General features: G+C 40.4%; 1 protein-coding gene and 1 long non-coding RNA gene across 5 annotated transcripts; one reads left to right on the top strand and one right to left on the bottom strand.

The window, feature by feature from the left end:
* Positions 1-227: 227 nt before the first annotated feature.
* Positions 228-8,218, bottom strand: LOC144296819 (uncharacterized). The gene is made up of 2 exons (XR_013363769.1): positions 4,586-8,218; positions 228-1,745 (listed from the first exon to the last, which is right to left on the bottom strand). It is a non-coding gene; the product is annotated as an uncharacterized LOC144296819 (long non-coding RNA).
* On the top strand, positions 6,299-23,357 carry HIGD1C (HIG1 hypoxia inducible domain family member 1C). Of its 4 annotated transcripts, XM_077870052.1 has the most exons (4): positions 6,299-6,387; positions 7,091-7,221; positions 12,868-13,002; positions 23,226-23,357. In XM_077870052.1, exons 2-4 carry the CDS (start codon positions 7,128-7,130, stop codon positions 23,288-23,290), a joined length of 294 nt encoding a protein of 97 aa, XP_077726178.1. In that variant the 5' UTR covers positions 6,299-6,387; positions 7,091-7,127; the 3' UTR covers positions 23,291-23,357. The 4 variants fall into 4 exon arrangements, 2 of the variants coding, with proteins under 2 accessions (XP_077726178.1, XP_077726177.1); XM_077870051.1 differs by lacking the exon at positions 6,299-6,387 and having other exon boundaries at positions 7,057-7,221; XR_013363767.1 differs by lacking the exons at positions 6,299-6,387; positions 7,091-7,221; positions 12,868-13,002 and adding exons at positions 14,132-14,302; positions 18,852-19,112.
* The last annotated feature ends 1,224 nt before the right edge of the window (positions 23,358-24,581 follow it).

Below are 24,581 nucleotides of genomic sequence, written 5' to 3'. Positions count from 1 at the left end.
CCCTTGTGATTACACTGGCTCCACTCAGTCCAGAATAACCTCCCATCTCAAGATTAGCTGGATAGCAACCTTAATTCCATCTGCAATCTTAATTTCCCTTTGCCATGTAACAAAACACATTGAACAGGTTGTGGGGATTAGGAGGTGGACATCTCTGGGCGTGGGGAAGAGAAACATTACGCTGCCTACCATCCCAGCTAGACAGGACAAGAAAGAAAAGGCAAATATGCAAATGATAGCTGGAACTTTAATGAGGTACCAGATTGGACTAACATAGAGCCAAGGTAAGAACAGTGTGGAATGGAAAAATATTTGTGGGAAGAATTGAATGAGGGCTACAAAGGGACAAAATGCTGTCTGTACATTCTAGGTTTCTTTTTTTTTTTCTTTCTAGGTTTCTAAAAGAGAATTACTCTGCATTTTATAGGACAGTTTATGTTCGTCCCTGACAAATCTCCCCGTGCTAAAATGATCATTTCTATTTCTGGAGCCTTCCCGTATCAATCCCTTAATTTAGAATCCTTTGATAAGTCCAAAGATATCTTTCAACCTTCCCCCAAATCTTCAGGAACTTTAAAATGAGGAAACCTAATAATTTTTAATATGCAGGAACAGTCCTAAGAATATGAAAGTATGTTTGATTTCACTCACAATATACAAAATGCTAAAACTACTGTGAGATACCATTTCTCACATATCAGATTTGCAAAGGCTTTAAAAATGTGATAACACAATTCATTTGGGCAGGCCATGGAGAGACAGACACTTCCATATATTACTGATGGGAATGCAAACTTGTAGAACTCCTGTGAAATTTGGCAATATCTAACAAAAGTATACCCGCATATATCTTTTGGCTCAACAATCTAGAAATTCACCTCTAGAAATTCATCCTGAAGACATACTTCCGACAATGTGAAAATACAGATGCACAAGATAATTCACTGTAGCACTGTTTGTAATGTTCTCAAGCTAGGTGCTCATACATATGAAGGCTTGAATAAACTGTGGCACTTTTGCACGATGGAGCACTACACACCTGTAAAGCAGGATGACAAAGAGCTCTATGAAGTGATAAGTTGTGATTTCAAGGATATATTATTAAAAAAAAAAACTATGTTAATTTTTTTTAATTTTTATTTATTTATGATAGTCACACAGAGAGAGAGAGAGGCAGAGACACAGGCAGAGGGAGAAGCAGGCTCCATGCACCGGGAGCCCGACGTGGGATTCGATTCTGGGTCTCCAGGATCACGCTCTGGGCCAAAGGCAAGTGCCAAACCGCTGCGCCACCCAGGGATCCCAAAAAGCTATGTTAAGGTAAAACTATCTCTAGTGTGGTGCCCTCTCCTTAAAAAAGAAGGGCAAATAAGAAAGTACATATGTATATGTTTATTTCTGCAAAAAGAAACTTCAGAAGAGTAAGCCAGACACTAGTGAGATTGGTTATCTATGGGGAGTGGGTGGTAAGAGATAGAAATAAAGGAGGAGAGAGAAGTGATATATTTTTAAATATATCTTTTGTATAATTGTGATTTTTGGAAGCATGTTAATGTCTTACATAAAATATGCAAAAGAATGTCTTATGTAACTCAGGGGCACCTGGGTGGCTCAGTCGGCTAAGCCTCTGTCTTTGTCTCGGGTCATGCTGCCAGGGTCCTGGAATCGAGCCCCATACTGGAGTTCCTCCTCGGCGGGGAGCCTGCTTCTTCCTCTCCCTCTGCTTATGTTCTCTGGCTGTCTATCTGTCAAATAAATATTTTTTTTAAAGATTGTTTTATGTAAAATAAAATGAAAAATGATGGGAATCCTAAAATGGAAAAATAAAAACACCTAATTATATTCCAACTGAAGACTAACCACACTGATGCGGGGTTAGAGAGCAGATATCAACCCAAGTAGCTTTGTTCCCAAATAACTTTTTTTTAAAAAAAAATAACAACTCTAGAGCACTGGGTGTTATACTATATGTTGGCAAATTGAACTCCAATAAAAAAATAAATCAATAAATAAAAATAAAACGAGTATCTTATGTGCAAAAAAAATAACAACTGTTAACTTTATTAACAATACAATTCACATCTCATAAAATTTATCGAACGTATACAATTAAGTGGTTTTTATTATATTTAGAGTTGTGCAATTATCATCACAATCTATTTAAAATTTTTCTTTCATTACTCCCTGAAAAGACTCTGTAACCATGAACAGTCACTCCCTATTTCCCCCCAACTGTCTCACAGCCCTAGGCAACCACTAATCTATTTTCTATCTCTATAGATTGCCTATTCTGGGCACTTTCATATAAATGGAATCACACAATATATGGCCTTTTGTGACAAGCTTCTTTCAATTAGTATGTTTCAAGGTTCATCTATGGTATAGCACATATCAGTATTTCATTTCTTTTATGGCCAAATAATATTCCATTGTGTGGCTATATTACCTTTTATTTCTCCACTCACCAAATGATGGATGAATGGTTGTTTCCATTTATTGGTTATTGAGAATATGCTATGGACATCTGCACACACATTTTTGTGTAGAAATATGTTTTCATTTCAGTGATTTTTTAAAAAGATTTTTAGGGATCCCTGGGTGGTGCAGCAGTTTAGCACCTGCCTTTGGCTCAGGGTGCGATCATGGAGACCCAGGATCGAATCCCACGTCGGGCTCCCAGTGCACGGAGCCTGCTTCTCCCTCTGCCTATGTCTCTGCCTCTCTCTCTCTCTCTCTCTCTCTCTCTGTGTGACTATCGTAAATAAATAAAAATTAAAAAATAATAATAATAAAAAGATTTTTATTTATTTGAGACAGAGAAAGAGAGAGAAGCACAAGTGTGTGTGGAGGGGCAGAGGGAGAGGGATAGCCCCCCCAACTGAGCAGAGACCCCGATATGGGGCTGGATCCCAGAACCCTGAGATCATGATCTGAGCTGAAGGCAGACTCTTAACCAACTGAGCCGCTCAGGTGCCCCTCCAAGTGATTTCTGAAGACAATATTTTGACTATTTTCCTTCTGACAACAAAGAATTATGAAAAATATGTAATAGGCTTGTTTTTCACAGAAAAGGTCAGAAACTCTGAAATAAACTTCTGTGTACTCTAGAATTAAGTAAATATCCTGAAGCAAGCAGGAACCAGGTATCTCGGAGAGAAAGTAATCATAAATATGAAAAGAAGACTAGAATGAACCCTGTGGAGTTAGGTTGAACTTGGAGATGTTACTATCAACTCATGATTTTTTTTAAAAAGATTTTATTTATTTATTCATGAGAGAGAGAGAGAGAGAGGCAGAGACACAGGCAGAGGGAGAAGCAGGCTCCATGCAGGGAAGCCCAACATGGGACTCGATCCTGGGTCTCCAGGATCATGCTCTGGGCCGAAGGCGGCGCTAAACCACTGAGCCCCCCAGGCTGCCCTCAACTCATGATTTTAATGTAGACAGATACATAGGAATAGAAACACACATAGATATAAATCCTAGTTCTGTCTGCTGAGAGGGCCTAGAAGTAATGATACTCCAGTAACAATGAACACCTCTAATGCCCAGAACTTAGTTTCTAAATATCATTCTCTACTAAAATGAATCCAGACCTCTCAAAGAAATGGCTGATTTCAAGGCTGGGGCAGAAAAAGCACAAGTTTAGCCTGGAACATCTTGTTATGCCAGAATATAAAGAATGTTTGAAGAATGATGGGGTCATATCAATAGGACATAGAAGCCAACTTGAAGGGGCTCCCACTAGCCAAATCTGGGACAATGTGACCATCAAAATAAATAATGATAGTGATGGATTATAAGCCACTGAATAAAATAGAAATTCATGAGTCCAAATTGATATAAATAAATGAATAATTAAATAGAAAAGAAATAAAATACATAGGGGAGGCACCTGGGTGGAACAGTCAGTTGAGCATTCAACTTTTGATTTCAGCTCAAGTCATGACCTCAGGGTCATGGGAATCAAGCCCCGTGTTAGGCTCAGTGAGGAGTCTGCTTGGGATTCTCTCTCCCTCTGCTCCTCCCCCTCTCCCATTCACACACTCTTGGGCTCTCTCTCTCTCAAATAAATAAATAAATAAATAAATAAATAAATAAATAAATAAATCTTTTTTTAAAGTTTAAAAAATAAAATAAATAGGAAAGCAAAGCAATTCCTTATATTACAATGCCAACTGAAAAACCTAAAAAGAATGATGGATTTAGAAAATTGCCACCTGGCAAACATAATATTAATTGATTCAGGCAAAGATCATCAATGGATGCTGAAATTAATAGGTAAAAGTCTGATAAATAACAGTATATTTGTTTACTATTAAAGTATCTCCTCATAAAATACTTATTCAGTATAAAGGGAGAAAAATAGTAACTTTGCAGTGGAGAAATTGGAAGGCAATTGTAGTACGTCAGAGTCCACTCACAACCAACTCAGGAGCGGCACATCTCTTCCCAATTTTGTGCTCAGTGATGACATAACAGTAGCTTGAAATTGGCCATTATGGAATATTTATACCATGGAAAGTGGCAAATATTACATATCAGGGCTTTCTCTCCGTTGGATAATCCATTGTTAGATACTTACCCAAATGAGAGTGGATCGAAGTTACTACCACCAGACAAGCTAACTTCCGTGCCTCTGACACTGCACACCAGGGACACAGCATCACTTCTGCGGTATTATGCCAAAAATGTATAACCTCACCCGATGATGGGAAAGTATCAAACAACGAAATTGAGAGACATCCTAAAAAATAACTGGCCTGCATTTGCAAAATATCAGAATCATGAGACAAAAGAAGAATGTGCTGATTCACTTTATAGGTCAACTTGATTCAGCTCGGGGATGCCTAGATAGCTGCTAAAACATTATCCCTGGGCGTGTTTGTGAGGCTGTTTCCTAAGAGATTAGCATTTGAATTGGTAGCCTGAATAAAGATCGCCCTCACCAGTGCAGCTGAACAGCTTTAAAAATACATATATATTTTTAAATAATTTTAGACTAGGAAAAAAATTTGTCATTAAGATCATCATTGGGACCTTGACTGGTGAAATATGAATAAATCTTTTGATTATAATATTATGGCAATACTAACATTCTGATTTTTTAAAAAAATATTTTATTGGGCAGCCCGGGTGGCTCAGTGGTTTGGCGCCACCTTCAGCCCAGGCCCTGATCCTGGAGATCCGGATCGGGTCCTGCATTGGGCTCCCTGCAGGGGAGCCTGCTGCTCCCTGGGCCTGTGTCTCTGCCTGTCTCTCTGGGCCGCTCATGAATAAATAAAATAAACGAATAAATAAAATATTTATTTATTCATGAGCGACCCAGAGAGACAGGCAGAGACACAGGCCCAGGGAGCAGCAGGCTCCCTGCGGGGAGCCCAGTGCAGGACTCGATCCTGGCACCCTGGAATCATCCCCGAACCGAAGGCAGCCGCTCAACCTCTGAGCCACCCAGGCGTCCCTAATATTCTGATTCTGACCTTTGTACTATGGCTACATAAAAGAATGCCCCAAACGCCTGCAAAAGTTTTGTTTTTTTGTTTTTTTTTGCAAAAGTTTTTAGGGGTTAGGGCGCATCAATATGCAACTTGTTCTCAGTAGGTTCTCAGGAAGAAGGGGAGAAACTTTTCTTGAGGGGAAAAAAGAAGATAAAGCAAATGTGCCTAAACTCTTAACAGAAGGGCATCTGGGTGTCGGACGTGCAATTCTTTGTGGTATCCTGGGCACTTCTCTGTAAATTTGAAATGATCTTAAAAAATTGAAGCTGTAAGGACAAAGCCAGGAAGGCCTAGGTGTCCTGTGGCCGCAGGCGGCGGGCCCCCAGGCCGGAGCTCCAACAAGCAGCGTCCACCCCGGGAGCCGGAGCCACGCAGCTCCACGCTCCGGGCCCACGCGGGCCCCTTCCTCGCCCGGCCTCGGCCCGGCCTCAGAGCCCGGCGGGGCGCTGACAGCTCGCCAGGTGAGGGCTCGCCTCCAGGTGCCCCGGCTGCCCGGCCCCGTGCTGGGACCGTGGCCCGCTTTCTTCCTGACTGGGGGCCCCGAATCAGGGAGTGGGGCTCGCAGCTGCAGAGGGAAGCTGGGAGCTCCCCAAGGCAGAATTCAATAAAAGCAGCTTCTTCAAAGCCTTCACGTTTCCTTCGTGGAAAACCCAGTGTTCGTGGTCCAGGTGCGTTACCGTGAGCTTCCAAGCAGGGGACGTGGAAACCTTGGCCAGGACCAGCTGGCCACGCCTGCCGGGATGGGGGGGTCCCTGGGCTTTCCCATCGTCAATCAGTGGGAAACTGCACATAGACGTGTGCTGGCCTTACAGAGCTTCTTCTGATCCACAGCTTCCTGCTCCAGGAACACCAGGGGACAGACGGCAGGTGGCGGGGTCCGCCCAAGGTATGGTGCTTCCGCCACTTACCATGTCACGTCTTCTGCTGAAAGCTCATTCATAGGATGAAGCCCTCATACTTGAATTTTTAGGTGAAAATGGTGGGTTGCACAGCTAGCGGGCTGAGGTGCTTGCTAAACCGTGGTGATTGGGATTATAACTGCTCTTGCGAGTTTCCTCATTCCTGTGTAGACAGGGAAGATTTTTCCCATTGTCTAGCATAGCACCTGTACGTGATCGGGGCTTGGTAAATATCTGAAGGACTTTATATAATGCCTGACACATTCTGAAGAACTGCAGTGAGCATTCTTCCATCACCTGTAAATTGGGAGGTAATTTTGCCCATGTTGGCACTGCCATCATCCTGTAAAATATATTTTGTAAAAGTATTCTTGCTTTGTGGAGGAAGTTCTGAGGTTCCCAATAATCTCAAATGCTGAGCAGTGAAAGGAGACTGAATAACCCACTTAGGATCTGTCTTTACTCTGTATTCATGGAATCTGATTATCCTCTCCTCTTCACTTTTACCTCTTACCCCAAACAAAATGGAAGGATTCCATAATGAAAAGGGTGAAGGAAACATGACTGTTCAACTGAGCAGACAGGCAGATCAAGCAAACTGAAGACAGATGAACACATAATCAACAACATATTAGGAGAGGAAATGGATTTTTTTTTTTTTTTGGTAAATGGATTTTTAATGATTTCCAGCAACCACGTTTATCCCCTCCTGTTACTGAAGAGAAAAATGTCTTCAGATAACCAGTGGTCAGCAGACGAGGAAGAAGGCCAACTCTCCCGACTGATCAGGAAATCTAGAGACTCTCCCTTTGTCCCCGTGGGTAAGTGCAGGCCTTGACTGGACGCTGGAGAACTGTCGGTAATAACAACGCCTTACCCGGTATCTTTGAGGAACGAATTGTTTTAGGTCATCGATTTTTTTCAGGTAATTGAAGCCAATCCCCCTCCAGGTGAGTGAAACTTTCAGCACAATTTCTAGTATACGGCAAATCCCCAGTAAATGTTAGCTATTATTATTATCATGAAGCTTCAAATCTTATTTATTTAACCCCTCTCCATTAGAGGTCTATCTCAAATTACTAATTCCGAGCCACTCTAACCGGAGTAGATTGGATGAACTTTAACGCTTCTGTGTTGACTCCAGATCAGCAGCAGCAGCTTATTATCTTGAAAGTCTGTTAGTGACCGCGATGGATACGTCTCTCTGTCCTCTAACTCCAATCTTTAAGTTCTTGTGTCTGATGTTTACAGATTTTTCTGTCCCTTCCATTGAGGTTGAGTACAATAAAAAACTTCTGCTCCTAGTATTTTGTGGCACCAGAAGCTAGATACACAGTTTAAAGGAATTGTGAGTCACTTCAGAGCAAAGAAGCTCTGAATGAAAGCAAGGGCTACCGACCTCTCTGCACATCTCAGATCATGCACTTTGTGATGTTCATGTTCAATGGCCCTTTTTGCTGGTTCCCTGATGTGTTCCACATGTTGAGGTTGATGGTTAAGCAAACTCTAGATTAAAGAAATGTAATTATAATTAGACCTGGAGTCAGCCTCTTTATCCTTTCCCAGCATAGTCTTACTATGTTTACATTTAGTACAAACACTATGTATGTGGACGTTAAAAAAACAAACACAGAATCTAAGCATCAATATCATTTTTAAAATCTAAGCTTTTGGGATTCCTGGGTGGTGCAGTGGTTTGGCGCCTGCCTTTGGCCCAGGGCGTGATCCTGGAGACCCAAGATCGAATCCCACGTCAGGCTCCCGGTGCATGGAGCCTGCTTCTCCCTCTGCCTGTGTCTCTGCCTCTCTCTCTCTCCTTGTGTGTCTATCATAAATAAATAAAAATTAAAAAAAAAAATCTAAGCTTTTGGCAGCCCGGGTGGCTCAGCGGTTTAGCATCACCTTCAGCCCAGGGCATGATCCTGGAGACCTGGGATCGAGTCCCATGTCACGCTCTCAGCCTGCTTCTCCTTCTGCCTGTGTCTGTCTCTCTCTCTCTTGCTCTGTGTCTCTCATGAATAAATAAATAATAAATAAAATCTTTAAAAATAAATAAAATCTAAGCTTTCTCTTTCTTCTTTTGGATGCTAAAGCTGATCTAAGCATTATTACATACTGCAGCCTTGACTCTTTACTGGTGTTCATTTGGTCTGGAAATTACTAAAATAACTTATTTAAATGAGACTTACATTATGTAATAGTTAAACTTACATAAGTGATTAATACCTTAAAACCTTCTGGAGAGGGATGCCTGGGTGGCTTAGCAGTTGAGCATCTGCTTTTGGCTCAGGGTGTGATCCCAAAGTCAAGGGATCGAGTCCCACATCGGGCTCCCTGCATGGAGCCTGCTTCTCCCTCTGCCTATGTCTCTGCCTCTCTCTCTGTATCTCTTGTGAATAAATAAATAAAATCTTTTTTATTTATAAAAATACAAAACAAAACCTTCTGGATAGTATGTCATTAGGTTTCCACTGTCCCTGCAAATCTAACAACTTCATAAGTGTCATTATTTGCATATTAAAAAGAATCAAAATTTTGCTTTACAGTGATATGCTGATTATTTTACTTTTATTTGATTAAAATTTGATAATAGCACCCATAAGAAATAGAAGCAAATAATGTTATGGTGATTAATTCATCTTTCTTAGCATTTTTAACTAGAAAAACAACTCAAAACTTGGTGCCACTTGAACAGATCACTATCATAAACAGAGATTAATCACTCTGCCTATCATAAATTAAATTATTTTTCCAGAGACATTTAGGGTGATTAAAGTAGAAAGATAAAAGTGTTTTTAGCCAAATTCAATTACATACAAACCACAGAGACACTATATGGAAAACAGTAGAGGTTCTGACTTTAATCTCCAAAGGAAACAGAATCAATTTAACTAAGAACAGAGCCTTGATTTGATAAGGGGAAAGAATCAAGTTTTTGCTAGAAAAATAAACAATAAAATTTGAATAAATATTGTTGAATAGTTTAGCTATTGTTATTCTAGTAATATCTACTTTGTCTTTCCTGCTATACGAGAGTGCCCTGTGCAGAGAATTTACAGAACATTTTTATTTATCTTAAACAACTTCCATCATTATAATCTATTTATATTGTTTAAAACTGTCATATGATCACTGTTAAGGTCTGTGCATACACTGTATACATATTGAAATTCTGTGTTGATGACTTGTTTTTGCTGCTTCCACTTAACATTTTCATATGTACATTTCTGTGTACTTCCATAATTTTTTCGATAGCTATTTTTTCCTCTGTTTCGGCCATTTCAGTTTGTTGTTGTTCAGTTTTTGTTGTTCTTGTTCAGTTTTTCTTCATACTTACTGTAGCCATAAACATCTTTGTGTCAACCCCTCAATGTTTCTTTTATTTTCTTGGAATATGAATTTCCAAGGCAGGAAGCACATTCAGTTTAATACCACTTATTGTATATTTCCAGGATTCTTAAGATTTGGCTAAACTTACAGAGCTTTCAGCATCGTACCTGTTTGTCAATGTGCCTACCATTGTTTTATTATTGTTTTTTGCTATTCTTGTCATTTTAATTTTTATTTCATGTGCTAATCAGACTATAAAATGTACATGTAAATGCAATTACTCTCTTACTTCCATCTATTAAATGGACTCAAAAAAATAAATATATCCTCACCCACCCATAAAAACACACATGTGCCAACATAACTAATCAAAACTTGCTATCCTACGTAAATATCAATCACATATCTATATATTACAACAAACATATGGAAACTTAAATTAAAAACATAACTGCTGGGACACCTGGGTGGCTCAGCGGTTGAGCATCTGCTTTTGGCTCAGGGCGTGATCCCGGATTCCTGGGATGGAGTCCCACATCGGGCTCTCTGCATGGAGCCTGCTTCTCCTCCCTCTGCCTGTGTTTCTGCCTCTCTTCCTGTGTCTCTCATGAATAAAGAAATAAAATCTTTAAAAGAAACAAACAAAAAAAAACTGTAGCACCATTCACAATCACTCCAAAGAAAATTGAATGCTTAGATACATGTTTAACATGTATATAATCTGTATGCTCATTACAAAATGTTAATGAAAGAAATCAGAAAGGAGGGGCAGCCCCTGTGGCGCAGCGGTTTAGCGCCGCCTGCAGCCTGAGGTGTGATCCTGGAGACCCAGGATGGAGTCCCACGTCAGGCTCCCTGCATGGAGCCTGCTTCTCCCTGCCTGTGTCTCTGCCTCTCTCTCTCTCTCTCTCTCTCTCTGTCTCTATGATAAATAAATAAAATCTTAAAAAAAAAAGAAATCAGAAAGGACCTAAATAAATATAAAGACTACATGTAGTATAAATATACTAAATATACAGTAAAGAAGATTGATTACACATATAAATATAAAGAATATATGTCAGTTCTCCCCAAATTGATCTGTAAGTTTCATGTAATTCCTATCAAAATCCCAGCAAGGTTTTTCATAGATAAGACAAGCTTATTCTTATTCTAAAATTTACATCTGAAGGCAGAAGTCCTAGAATGAGGACTCCTGGGTGGCTCAGTGGGCCTTGGGCTCAGGTCATGATCCCAGGGTCCGGGATCCAGTCCCACATCAGGCTCCTGCAAAGAGCTGTTTCTCCCTCTGCCTGTGTCTCTGCCTCTCTCTCTCTGTGTCTCATGAATAAATAAATAAATCTTAAAAAAAAAAGAAGTCCTAGAATGGCTAAAACAATCTTAAAAAATAAAAAATAAAAAGGATAAAGTGGGAGAAATCACTGTACCTGATATTGAGGTGTACTATATGGCTATAGTAACGAAGACAGTGTAGTGCTGCTGGAGGGATAAACAGATCAACAAGATAGAAGAGAGAACCCCCAAAATAGACCCATGCTTTTATTATGCAAATTTTTCTCTACTCTTTTTTTTTTTTTAAGATTTTATTTATTCCTGAGACACACACACACACACACACAGAAAGGCAGAGACACAGGCAGAAAGAGAAACAGGTTCCATGCAGGGAGCCTGACGTGGGACTCGATCCCTGGTCTCCAGGATCATACCCTGGGCCAAAGGCAGGCTCTAAACCGCTGAGCCACCCAGGGAATCCCAATTTTCTCTACTCTTATGTCAAAATATGGCATTTTGTCTTTGTCATTTTCTTGTCTACTTTACCTTCATTTATTTATTTATTTAAAAAATATTTTATTTTATTTTTTTTATTTTATTTATGATAGTCACAGAGAGAGAGAGAGAGAGGCAGAGACACAGGCAGAGGGAGAAGCAGGCTCCATGCACCGGGAGCCCGACGTGGGACTCGATCCCAGGTCTCCAGGATCGCGCCCCGGGCCAAAGGCAGGCGCCAAACCGCTGCGCCACCCAGGGATCCCTAAAAAATATTTTATTTATTAATTCATGAGAGACACACACAGAGAGGCAGAGACACAGGCAGAGGGAGAAGGAGGCTCCTCCACGCAGGGAGCCGGATGTGGGACTTGATCCCGGGACCCCAGGATCACGCCCTGGGCCCAAGGCAGTTGCTCAACCACTGAGCCACCTAGGCATCCCTACTTTACCTTCTTTTAGATGTTATGAATATGCTATTCTGTTTTCTTCTAGTTTTTGATATTTTTGTTTTGTTTTTACACTTAATTCAGAATTTTTTGTAGGGTCTGATGTGAGATACAAATCCAAGTTCTCCATACCAGAAAATTGTACCAATGGTATATATTAAATCACTATTCCTTTATTTGTTATTTGGTTATTTGATTTGTCAGAAATTAAGTTCTCACAGTTTTTTTTAATTTTATTATTTTTTTCTCACAGAGTTTTAAATCTCTTTCTAGAATGTTTCCTATTCAGTTGATCAGTTTACTATATTTAGGGCCAATTATGTAGGATTTTGGTTGTCACGGCAGTATATTCACTATTCCATAGGGAATACAGAAATACTTGTGTGTGCTTCTGGAGTTTTCTAGAGTCACAGTTCTTTGTGGAGTCACATACTTCTTGTGCAAATATTCACACCTTTTTATCTCATTAAAATTTAAATCTCATTTTTATAGATCAAAATTTTTATCTCTTTACTAGATTTACTCCTGATTTGATAACAAGTAGAGAGGAGTAAAACCAAACATTTGAAAGCAATGGGTGCTGGGATGTTTGGTTGGTTTGCTCACTGGCTTAGTGACTTGCCCCCAAATAAAAACCTTTCACGATGCACAATATGAAATCATGCCCCAGGAACATTAGAAATTACATGATTCAGGATTTTCTGGGAAGAGTCAAAACTGAAAATATTGAATCCATAAGTGTTAAGGGTCTATTTAAAAACCTGGTGGATCAAATTCAGCATGGTTCTTCTTAAAGTATTCTTTGGTATCTTGCCTGCTTATGTTCCAAGTACTGATCCAAGTACAGTCCTCTTTTCAGCTCTCTAAATCTTGGGGACTCTAGTCTACTATTTACATAACCTCTACTTTTTTAATTCACAGGAATAGCAGGCTTTCTGACTGTGGTGTCTTATGGTCTTTACAAGTTAAAGTACAGAAAAGATCAGAAAATGTCCATCCATCTTATTCACATGAGAGTTGCTGCCCAAGGATTTGTTGTAGGAGCTGTGACTCTAGGTAACCTACTTAATTTGTGTCTTATGTTCAGCTGTCTTTGAGAATTTTTAATTTATTTTATTCAATCATATGAGAAAATGAGTATTGGGTCAAGATCAAGTTCTCATCACAAGAAAAAATTCTGGAACTATGCACGGTTACAGTTGTTAACTGATTTACTGTGGTGATCCTTACAATATATGCAAATAATGAATCATTACTGAAGCCCTGAAACTCATATAATGTTGTAGATCAATTATACCTAAAAATATTTTTAAAAGGTAGAGAATTTGATTTAGAAAAGGTAGAGACCTAGGTTATGGGTTCTGTCATCTTGTACAGTGAAAGGAGCAGTGAATAGTTTGTACCTTACATAACCCAACGAAAGTACTGGTTCTAGATTCCAGCCTTTATTGCTCACCTAAGTGCAGCATAGTTCCCAGCCTACTTGAACAGCAGATATAATTATTAGTGTAGCTTAACTGGGAAGAATACATTTTTAGAGTCCACAAGTCTCAACAACTGTTCTCCTTTTATTCCCAGTCTGAGCAATAGGCAAACCTTTTTAAATTAGTCTATAAATTAAGCAATACTTAACACAGTCGAATCCAAAGAGCAGGTATAAAATTATCTGGTTAATTCTGGTTATAACAATGGCTAAATCAACAGCTAAATCAGATAGTTCTAACCAGAAGTCCATTTCGGGACCTAAATTATCTAACTTCCTTGTTGTCTACAATAATGAGAAGAAGTCACAGTGTTCTTAGGTCTCCTTCATGCTGTGCAAAGTAGAGTCGGCCTAAGAGTAGGTCTAGGATTATAGACTGATGGGTGTGAGGCTTGCCTATAGGGAGTTACATGGTAATTATCTTATAACCATGAGCTGTGCTATGCAGGTGTTGAAAATACAAGGAACTCCACTACAAACTGAAAGTGCTCATTTTCATCTATTTTAGCAAACATCTATTGAGCACTTGCTATGTGCCAGGCACTGTACCAGTCTAGAGATACAGAGATAAGACTCAGTCCCTACACTCAAATTGTTTAGTCTCCTTAGGGAGATCAACCAAGAACAAAAGACAGTATAAAGTCACAGATACTATGACAGAGATAGCACAGGTTGCTATGGAAGCACAAGAACAAAGGGGGGGGGGCATTTAATTAGTGCTGAGAGTCCAGGGGAAGCTTCCCTAAGGATGTAAACTATATGAGCCAAGCAGATGCAGGAATTAGCTAGGCAGAGGAGATCAGGATTCTAGACAGAGGAAAAAACAAAGGCCCAGAAGCATGGCACATTAGTGGAACTCCATGTAGCTTCGTGGTAAGTGAATCAATCAAGCAGAGCTACTACTAGTAATATATCATAAGAGATTTATTATAGGCATTATGTAATTGTGGAATTATGTAATTGTGAGGCCACTGCGTATATATCAGTACCTGGGGCCTGAAGTGAGCAGGGCAAGCACTGAGAATGAACAAGGATATGTAAACTGAGGGAAACAGAAAAATTCAGAACCTGCAAGGGTGACGTGGAACACACAGAATGGACTGTTTGGAACCCTTGTGGATTTCTCACCATCTCTAAGCCTCTAAATTTGAGGGTGGGAGTGACAGAGGGGAAAAATGATGCCCTTCATCTTGTAACTAAACATGAATCTGGCCAAGGAGTCAGAAAAGGTGAAGGAGGAAATTCAGCAGAAGCCACAGTAGCTATACTCCGAGTTGTTGCCACATGCCAACAAAGTGGACCAGCAGATAAGCAAAAATATCCTGCAATACTGCCTTCCAAACACAAATGAATTTGGCTGCTGCTTCACTTCTACCTTCTAAATCTTATGCAAAATGTCCCATCTGTAATAACTCAGGGAATAAAAGGAAAGGAATTCTGGAAAATATACAGTTTGACACAATACAAATTCACCATTGTCTACCCCTTGTCACCTTGGCATCTATACACACCTCTTTTAATACACTTAACTTTGAAATAAAGACAATGGCAAAATCAACAATCCAATGTATAACCAAAAACATGCTAATTCTCTCCCAAAAGAGGATACAAAGTCCCTTTATCTATCTTTGAGTGGTGCTGATTTGTCTTTGAGCAGAGTCACATTCCCCTTAGATATCCTGTAAGCTAAATCCTGAAATATAAGGACAACTATTATTAACAGTTCTTACATTCAATGGTAGGTAAATGGAAGTGGCAAACAGGAGAAAAAATGGTTAATGTATACACAAATGTATTCAAATCAAAATAAGGAAGGAATATTTATAGCTACCAAACTTTGTTTCTACAACTGGCCGGATGGTCATGGCTGGTGTTATAACCATGTTCTTCCACTAGCCATTTCATACTCCGCTTGCCTTCAGCAAGCACCTTGGCTATTCATGGTTATTTGACTGGCATGGTGACCCATACCTTCATTCCTAAATGGCCTAGTCATTAGCCATCCTGCTCGTACCGGGTATAGTTTTCCAGTGTCTTTAATCACAGGACATGGGAGTACTAAAAAAATGCCCCCAGAAGATATGCATTCCAGACACTTACCTCCTTCCTCTACTTTTGTATAGTATAGTAGAAACCTAATTTCCACTTAATAGGTCAGATCGATGCAATGGACTAACGTGATATCCTGTGGATTGGAGAGATGATCAAGGTCCTTGCAGACTAGATTATGGCATCGACTAGAGACTTTAGGCAGCCCTGAGACTGAATAGTGAAAGTATACTCTTGGCCCAACCATGTGAAAGCAAACTGCTTCTGACTGTCTTTATTAAAAGGTATACAGATGGGGCTCTGGGTGGCTCAGTGGTTGAGCATCTGCCTTTGGCTTAGGTCGTGATCATGGAGTCCTGGGATCGAGTCCCATGTCGAGCTCCCTGCATGGAGCCTGCTTCTCCCTCTGCCTATGTCTCTGCCTTTCTCTGTTTCTCATGAATAAGTAAATAAAAACTTTTAAAAAAGGCATACAGAAAAAAACAATCAACTAGATTAATAGCTGCAAACCAAATAGCAAATACATTTGTACGGATATGCTCTAGCAAAGAAAGCATACCTGGACAGCAGCTCCAATCAGAGTGATGACCTGATTATTTAATAGAAATTCATTATCATTCTCCATGTTCCATCTGTCTTCTGGCCAAAGAGGCAAATTGAATGGGTATCTTGTAGGAATCACCACCCAAGCATCTTTAAAGTCCTTGATGATGGCACTGTTCTCTACAATCCAACTGGTAATGCAGTAATGCTTTGGTTTTTACTATTTGGTAGATAGAGGCAAGTAGAATGGCTTACGGTTAGCTTTCCTGACCATAATAGCCCTTACACCATGGGTCAGGGAACCGATGTGAGGATTCTGACAGTTGCTGAGTTTGTCCATTCCAATTACACATTCCAGAACTGGGGAAATAACTCAGGGACCCACCAGGAGAATGGACCCAAAGCAAAACTCTACTGACCACCTGACCTCCATAAACTCCTAGCTTGACTGCTAAACCACTCTAATTCTCCAGGCATTAGTATCAATTCAGAACCAATATTTAATAATAATCTCCTACAAATGGCGATTATTTTCCCTTCCTTGTGCACAGGCACCTTGGTGAACGGCCACAGATCTCACTAGGGAAGGTGAAATGGAGTACTTACAGTATTTACATTTTTGGCTGTGCCACAGGGTCTTAAGGAGATGTGATCTTTGCTTTATTCAAGGGACTCTGGGTCTGTGAAGCGACTCAAATCTGGGAATTCGTCAGGGGGCCATGGCTGTCTACTGTGATGATTCAAGTGAAACTTCCACTCATCAAACCTAGAGTTTTCCTGCTTATCTGCTGCCCACTACTTTCAACTCTAGGGACACCATAATCAATTAGCCAATGCCAAAGACCTTTGTGGCTTAGACTATGCTGATTACTGTTTAGTCTTTGCTGCCCATTACAGTAATCATACTTTGTCTTTGTCAACTAAATGATGACACTTGACCCCTGCCACTCAGGATCCCATCACCTCCACTGAATTCAGAGAGCCTGGTAATTCCCACTGTCAATTCTGTCTTACAGAAGGTAGTCAGTCACCACAGAACTCTCTAAGGATATCAGGGGCTCCCTTCACAAATGTTATTTCTCACAGCCTCAGGGAAAGAAATAGATATATTTATATTTAGGAGATGAGTGAGCAGGATAAACCCACTTTAACATCCCAATCTCCCAAGCCTTTGGATACCTTCCTAAATGGGAAAGTTTTTCAATCTCAGTACTACTGACATTTTGGACTGCTTATTCTTTGTTGTGGAGGGCTGTCTTGTGCATTGCAGGATGTTTAGCAGCATCCCTGGCATCTACTCAGTAGATGCAAATAGCACCCACCCACCTCCAGTGTGACAACCAAAAATGCCTCCGGACATTGCCAGATTTCCCTGGGGAAACTGCCCCTGTAAAGAAGAATGACTGCCAGTACAGAATCACTGCTGTACCCTGGAAGTATACCAAGAAAGCTCTGGCATTTCAACTTCATTTAGTGGAGATTACCTCTCAGTCCAAGTTTGAGTCATTCTCAGGAAGGAGTGGAAAGCAGTCTCAGTCAGATACAGGAATTCAGGACCCCGTTTCACTGAAACCTGCCCATATGTTCCCATCCTAATTTTTAGGATCCCACTCTTTCCAAAGCAATGCCTTAACTTTGTGAGGTTGGGAATTTTATTATTGTTGTGATTAATCACTAACAGGATTAGTTTCTGTGTATGTTTTCCAAAAATATCAGCCTCACAGCTATGGGAGCTGAGTTCCTTTCTGGAAAGTCATAAAGTTTTCAGGTCCCTCACAGGACCTGGATTAAGGAGTTAGAAGCCCTGAACTTTGTTTTGGAGCTTCATTTTGTTCATTTTGTTTTCCAAAGTTCTCCAGTACACTTAGAAGAAACCAACCTAATTATACTCCTTATTTCCATTAAATGTTCTGTAAGAGTAAATACCTCATCACCCAAAGCCTGTTTTTCTTTTCTTTTCTTTTCTTTTCTTTCTTTCTTTTCTTTCTTTCTTTCTTTCTTTCTTTCTTTCTTTCTTTCTTTCTTTCTTTCTTTCTTTCTTTCTTTCTTTCTTCTCTCTTTCTTTCTTTTAAGATTTTATTTATTTATTAGAGAGAGAGGCAAAGACACAGGCAGAGGGAGAAGCAGGCTCCACACAGGGAGCCCTACGTGGGCCTTGATCCCGGGTCTCCAGGATCCCGCCCTGGACCGAAGGTGGCACTAAACCGCTGAGCCACCCGGGCTGCCCTGTTTCTTTTTTTAAATGAGGTCATTGGCATGGTCCTTTATTTTTCTAAAGATTTTATTTATTTATTCATGAGAGACACAGAGAGAGAGGCAGAAACTCTCAGAGGCAGAGGGAGAAGCAGGCTCCATGCAGAGAGCCCGATGTGGGGCCCGCGGGATCATGCCCTGAGCCAAAGGCAGACGCCCAATCACTGAGCTACCCAGGTGTCCCCCAAAGCCTGTTTTCTATAGGCACCTGATTAAGGTTACCTATAGGTGACAATCTTAAAAAAAATGTTTTACTACTGCATGCCATGGACTGTTAGCATCCTCTGTACTACTGAAAAAAAAAAAAAAAAAGGCCATTAATATCTTTAAATCCAATCAGCAGATGACACAGAACCAATTCAGAGAATCTACTCTCATGGTTATGTGACACAGAACCAATTCAGAGAATCTCCTCTCATGGTTATGTTCCTCTGGAAGGTTCTGTAACCAAAATCTTTATCAGTCACGCAAAACTACTAGGAGTGATATAAAAAGGGATTTATTATAGAAATATGACCTTAATCAATTTTAAGAGCTGGGTAAACAGTCCATGTTAGACTGTTGCTTATGTTTCTAGGGCTGGAGCCTCAAGTTAGCAAGGCAGCAGTTGGGAAGGAAAAATAAACTGGGATCTTCAAGGAAGAGCCAGAACCCACAAAGAGAAACCTGAGTCAGTCTCTTACTGACTCCAACTTTGATCATGGTGTGAGCTGTAGGAGAAGCTGATACCCTCTATCATGGAGCTCATCCACTAGCGTAGGAGCCAAAGAAGCTAAGGGAGGATATGGAGAAGGAGCTGAAGGATCTGTGGGTCTGACTGCTGCCTAACAATGGCAAGGTGAGCCACCAGATAAACAACAACATGTAAGTGGTAACAGCACCTGGTACCTCACACCAAGCCTTCCAAGCGTAAAAAGAATATAGCACTTGCTGCTTCACCTTCAAATCTCAAGCAAAATGTCTCTTATGAACCAAACTAACCCAGAAAGATGCAGGGATGGGAATCCTGCAAAAAAATAAATAAATAATAAAATAAAATAAAATAAAATAAAATAAAATAAAATAAAATAAAAGTTACAGCCTGGCTAAACTGGTATAAAAGCAAATCCCCAATAGATGTATATGGTTGCAAGCTGAGGCGTTAACAAGATGTTGTGAGCCAGTGAAAGATTTAAAGAGAGGAGTAATGTAGTCAGAATGGCAGCTGAGAAAGGCCTGCTCAAACACAGGCAATATGAAACTGTTTAAACAGAGGGTCACACTAGGAACAAAAACTACTATCATAAAAGTCAGGACAGTGATTATCTACGGAAAGGAGAGGGAGGTGTGGTCAGAGAGGGAAACCTTGGGTGCTTCTAGGATGCTTGCTCTATTCTGTGACCTACAACTCCAGGTATTCACTCTACAACTGTTTGTTATCTGGTCACTTAGACTGTGTTTACCATTTTCCGTGCATATTATATTTCACTATGAAAAAAACGTAAAGAGGAAAAAAATGATTAGAGATGATTTGTAAAGCAGGGGAGAAAACAAAGACGGAGAAGTCAATTAGATGATGAACTGGGTTTGAATTAAAGTGGTAATAGTAAAAATGGAGAGGAGATGGGTTCTAGAAACATTCAAGATTCAGCAACTAAGTGTTTGGGAAAAGGAAGGAAGGAAGGAGGAGTCAAGGATGATTGCGAGGTTTCGGTTTGGGCAATCAGGTAAAAGATGTGCCTTTCACTAATGTAAAGAATGAAGAAGGGCAGCCCCGGTGGCTCAGCGGTTCAGCGCCACCTTCAGCCCAGGGCGTGATCCTGGAGATAGGGATCAAGTCCCATGTCGGGCTCCCTGCATGGAGCCTGCTTCTCCCTTTGCCTGTGTCTCTGCCTCTGTGTGCCTCTCATGAATAAATTAAAAAAAAAAAAATGATGCCTAGGTGTCTAGGTGGCTCAGTGGTTGAGCATCTGCCTTCGGCTCAGGGCATGATCCTGGGGTCATGGGATCGAGTCCCACATGGGGCTCCTCGCACGGAAACTGCTGCTCTCTCTGCCTGTGTCTCTGCCTCTGTGTGCCTCTCATGAATATATTAAAAAAAAAAAAAAAAGAATGAGAAAGAACAGGTTTAGTGGGAGGATAAGTACATGTTGGACAAAACAATAGCAAATAGTTAATGAGGGTTTATGATGTTCAACCGATTCTGCTTTATATATCACTATTTCATTTAATCTTTTTTTGCAGGTAAACTTTATTATTATTATATTTTTATTTCATTCCAGTATAGTTAACATATGTGTTATGTTAGTTTCAGGTATATACTACAGTGATTTAATCTTTTTTTTTAAAAAAAGATTTATTTATTTATGAGAGAGAGAGAGAGAGGGGGGAGAGAGGCAGAGACACAGGCTCCGTGCCAGGAGCCTGACGTGGGACTAGATCCCGGGACTCTAGGATCACGCCCTGGGCCAAAGGCAGGCGCTAAACCGCTGAGCCGCTGAGCCACCCAGGGATCCCTAAGAGATTTAATCTTAATAAATACCTCTTTCACACCACCTGGTATGCTGAAATACAATTCAATAGTGATGCCAACCACCTGCAGCTCACCTTAGATGCCACAGGTTTAAGGAAATCGTTCCCAGAGACTGCTGTTACTGCAGACACCAGGCACTGGGGGGTCCCCAGGCCACCTGCACTTCTGACCAACTGGCTGCAAATTCAGGGGTTCCAAAGACTTCCTCAGGTTTGATATTTCACTAGAACAACTTACAAACTCAGAAAGCTCTATACTTATGACTACAGTTTGTTTTTTAAAAAGATTTTATGTATTCATTTGATAGAGCACAAGGGGAGGGGTGTGGGGGCTGAGAGAGAGGGAGAAGCAGGCTCCCCACTGAGCAGGCAGCCTGATGTGGGGCTCAATCCCAGGCCCTGGGATCATGACCTGAGCCGAAGGATCCCTGGACCCCTGGATCATGACCTGAGCCGAAGGCAGACACTTAACTGACTGAGCCACCCACGTGGCCCCAACAATTACAGTTTTATTAGTTTTATACTCTCTCCCTATGGAACCAGGGATGCCACCCTTCCAGCACATCTATGTGTTTATAAACTGAGAAACTCTACTGAGCTTCAGCATCCAGAGTTTTTATTGTGGTTTCATTATGTAGGCATGATTGACTAAATCATTGGCCCCATGACAGAACTCAAATCTCCAGTCCTATTCCCCTCCCTGAAGGCCTAAGAACCCTTTAATCATATGGTTGGTCTTTCTGGCATAACCAGCCACATCCTGAAGTTATCTAGGAGCCCACCATGGGTCACCCCATTAACATAAATTCAGGTATAATCCAAGGGGCCCCATGAAGTAATACAGATATTTCTCCACCTGGGAAATTCCAAGCATTTTAGAAGCTCTATGCCAGGAACTCCGGACAAAAACCAGACAATGTCTTTATCAACAATACCCTATGAGGTAGGTCCTGTTACAATCCCATTTCCAGAAAAGGAAAGGAATGCTTAGAGAGGAAAAACTTACAATCTCATGGGCTATCTACTCTAGAGCCTGAACTCTTAATTTTATATTATACTGACTGAGGTGCCTGGAGTAGACATCTCCAAATTAGAGTACTCATACCCTAGGAGTTAGGGTTAGGGTTAGGGTTAGGGTGTGGGTATGTGGGAAGAAAATATTTTTATCTTAAACACAAAAAAGCTTTACTCCTATATAGACTGGCCACAGTACGCTTATATTGTTTATAAATAAATGAACACTCTGAGGGGCATGCTCCACTTATTTATGCACAATTCAAAAGTTTGGAGGCCACCTATCTGTGCGTGTGGAAACTTCACATCTAGTATAATGAATATATGGGTCTCACATTCAGAAGAGAGATCTAAGTGCTTATCAGTGAAGCAACAGATATGAATGAAGTGAGAAAAGAGCTAAGTTCAGAACTCCAGCGAATACCAACATTTATGAGGTAGGCAAGAGGTAAGAATTATCTTGGGTCTAAGAAGCACAGGGAAATGAGTTTTATAGTTCTCTCTGCATCTGAAAATGTTATTTCCATAGATACCACAATGCTTCAAGGAAACATGTTTTTGCCTTGGATTTGATACATCTGTGACCATTGTAACTACTATTGGGTTAGAAATAACCTGTGCAGACAGCTGCCTCACTTGGCTAAGGTGTGCAGATAAGAACAACTAATTTATGGATCATTTATTCTCTTTGCACTCTTTGAAGACACTAACAAGCGGGCATCAGAAAAAAAAAGGCAGAAGGAAAGGAAGTAAAGGATTTGGTTTAGACAACCTACTAGAGAGCTGATGTCTTGATAACTGATAGGGCCACGGGTGGGAGGTGAGCAGATTCCTTAGCTGGCTTTGAGTATGAACTTTGGTCAACATTCCTGCAAGTAGAGGTAACCACTCTATCCCTAGGGCTATTTCCCCTGACTGCCTATCCCTACCTGCCCGGCCCTGGGCCCTTGGACCACGGCTTTGTGAAAGATCTGTAGATATCTATCTCAATGCCTTAACTCATAGCTATTTCACTCACTAGCCTGTAAACCTCCAGAAGCAAGGATTCAATCCCTTCACCTTTGTTTCCCTCGAGACACAGAGCACAAGTAGATACTAAATAGAGAGGTGTGCTGAATTGAGGCATCTATTATTTCTATCTTCTCATCTAGTCAAATCTCCCCATTCCCTAACTTTTTTACCAATATTTTAAAGTCAAATTCTAGGGTGGCATAGTTAACAGTATAAATTTGGACTTAGATTTATATCAATCTTAAAGGGCTTTTTTGGGGTTGTCTGGAGCCACTTAAATGATCCAAGCCAAAAGTTAACAAGATTTGTTTGTTTATTCTTAAATTGAGGGATAGTCTTGGAAAAATACAAGTGGAAGAAATTCAGCATTTGTTTTCCATAGATACCATACTAATCTATATCTTTTTGTTTCTAGGTGTTCTCTATTCTATGTATAAGGATTACATCAGACCTCGATTCTTCAATGCGTCCAAAAAATGAAGCTACACATAAGACAAGAAGGCTTCTAAAAACTATTATGAAGAATAAAATTTCAATATGTAGCAAATTATTCTACAGAAGTATGAGACAGGATTCTCATAGCCTTCTATAGTAAGTCTCAATTGTTACGAAAGTTGATTTCCTGGGACACCTGGGTGGCTCAGCGGTTGAACATGTGCTTTCCGCTCAGGGCATGATCCTGGAGTCTCAGGGTGGAGTCTCCTATCGGGCTTCTTGCATGGAGCCTGCTTCTCTTGTCTCTGCCTCTCTCTCTGCCTCTGTGTCTCTTGTGAATAAGTAAATAAAATCTTTAAAAAAATTAAATTAAAAAAAAAGTTGATTTCCAAATCAATAATTATAACTCAAAAATATCGTTGTCTTTCTGAACCTAGGACATGATTTTCTTTCAGAATTATTATTTTCTAGTTAGTGGCAGAAAATAATCTGTATTATGCCAAACTAATCTGAAAATTAGAAGTTAGTTATATAGTGGCTACAGAAAAATTATCTGTATCTGTATTAAATATGATACTCTATTCATCACCTAATTCTCTCCAAATAGGGCAAGGTAATTAGAGCTTTTGTAAATTCCTTTTGAGAATGGGAAACAATTGTATCAGAGGAGAATGGTCATGTTGTTATTTAAATCTGGTTTACTACTGTGCACCTCACTCTTATCTAAAAACTTGACTATGTAGTCACAAACATAAATGTTTAACATTTAAATATCCTTGTATTCACTTTTTTTTTTTTTTAAGATTTTATTTATTTATTCATGAGAGACACAGAGACAGAGAGAGAGAGTCAGAGACACAGGCAGATGGAGAAGCAGGCTCCATGCAGGTAGCCTGATGTAGGACTCGATCCCAAGACTCCAGGATCATGCCCTGGGCCGAAGGCAGGCACTAAACCGCTGAGCCACCCAGGGATCCCTGTATTTACTTTTATACTCCTCAAAAGTATATCTAGGAGCACAAAGGTAAATTTCTAAAAAATCTGATAACAAAACAATATAATTTTGCAACTTAATATCTAAAGTCTGCAGGGCACGTGGATGGCTCCGCAGCTGAGCGTCTGCCTTTGGCTCGGGTCCTGATCCTGGGGTCTGTGAGGAGCCTGCTTCTCCCTCTGCCTGTGTCTCCGTCTCTCTCTCTGTGTCTCTCATGAACAGATAAATAAAATCTTTTTAAAAATTAATTAAAATGCAAAATCATCTATGTAGAAAAATTAAGAAGCAGGATACTCCTCTATCCACACTAGCTTGGGTCAACAGGAGGAGTCATTGCAGGAA

The sequence above is a fragment of the Canis aureus genome, chromosome 25 (assembly GCF_053574225.1).
Source record: "Canis aureus isolate CA01 chromosome 25, VMU_Caureus_v.1.0, whole genome shotgun sequence".
Taxonomy (NCBI): domain Eukaryota; kingdom Metazoa; phylum Chordata; class Mammalia; order Carnivora; family Canidae; genus Canis; species Canis aureus.
The sequence above is the reverse complement of the archived record's forward strand: the minus strand, read 5'-3'. Positions and strand labels throughout refer to the sequence as shown.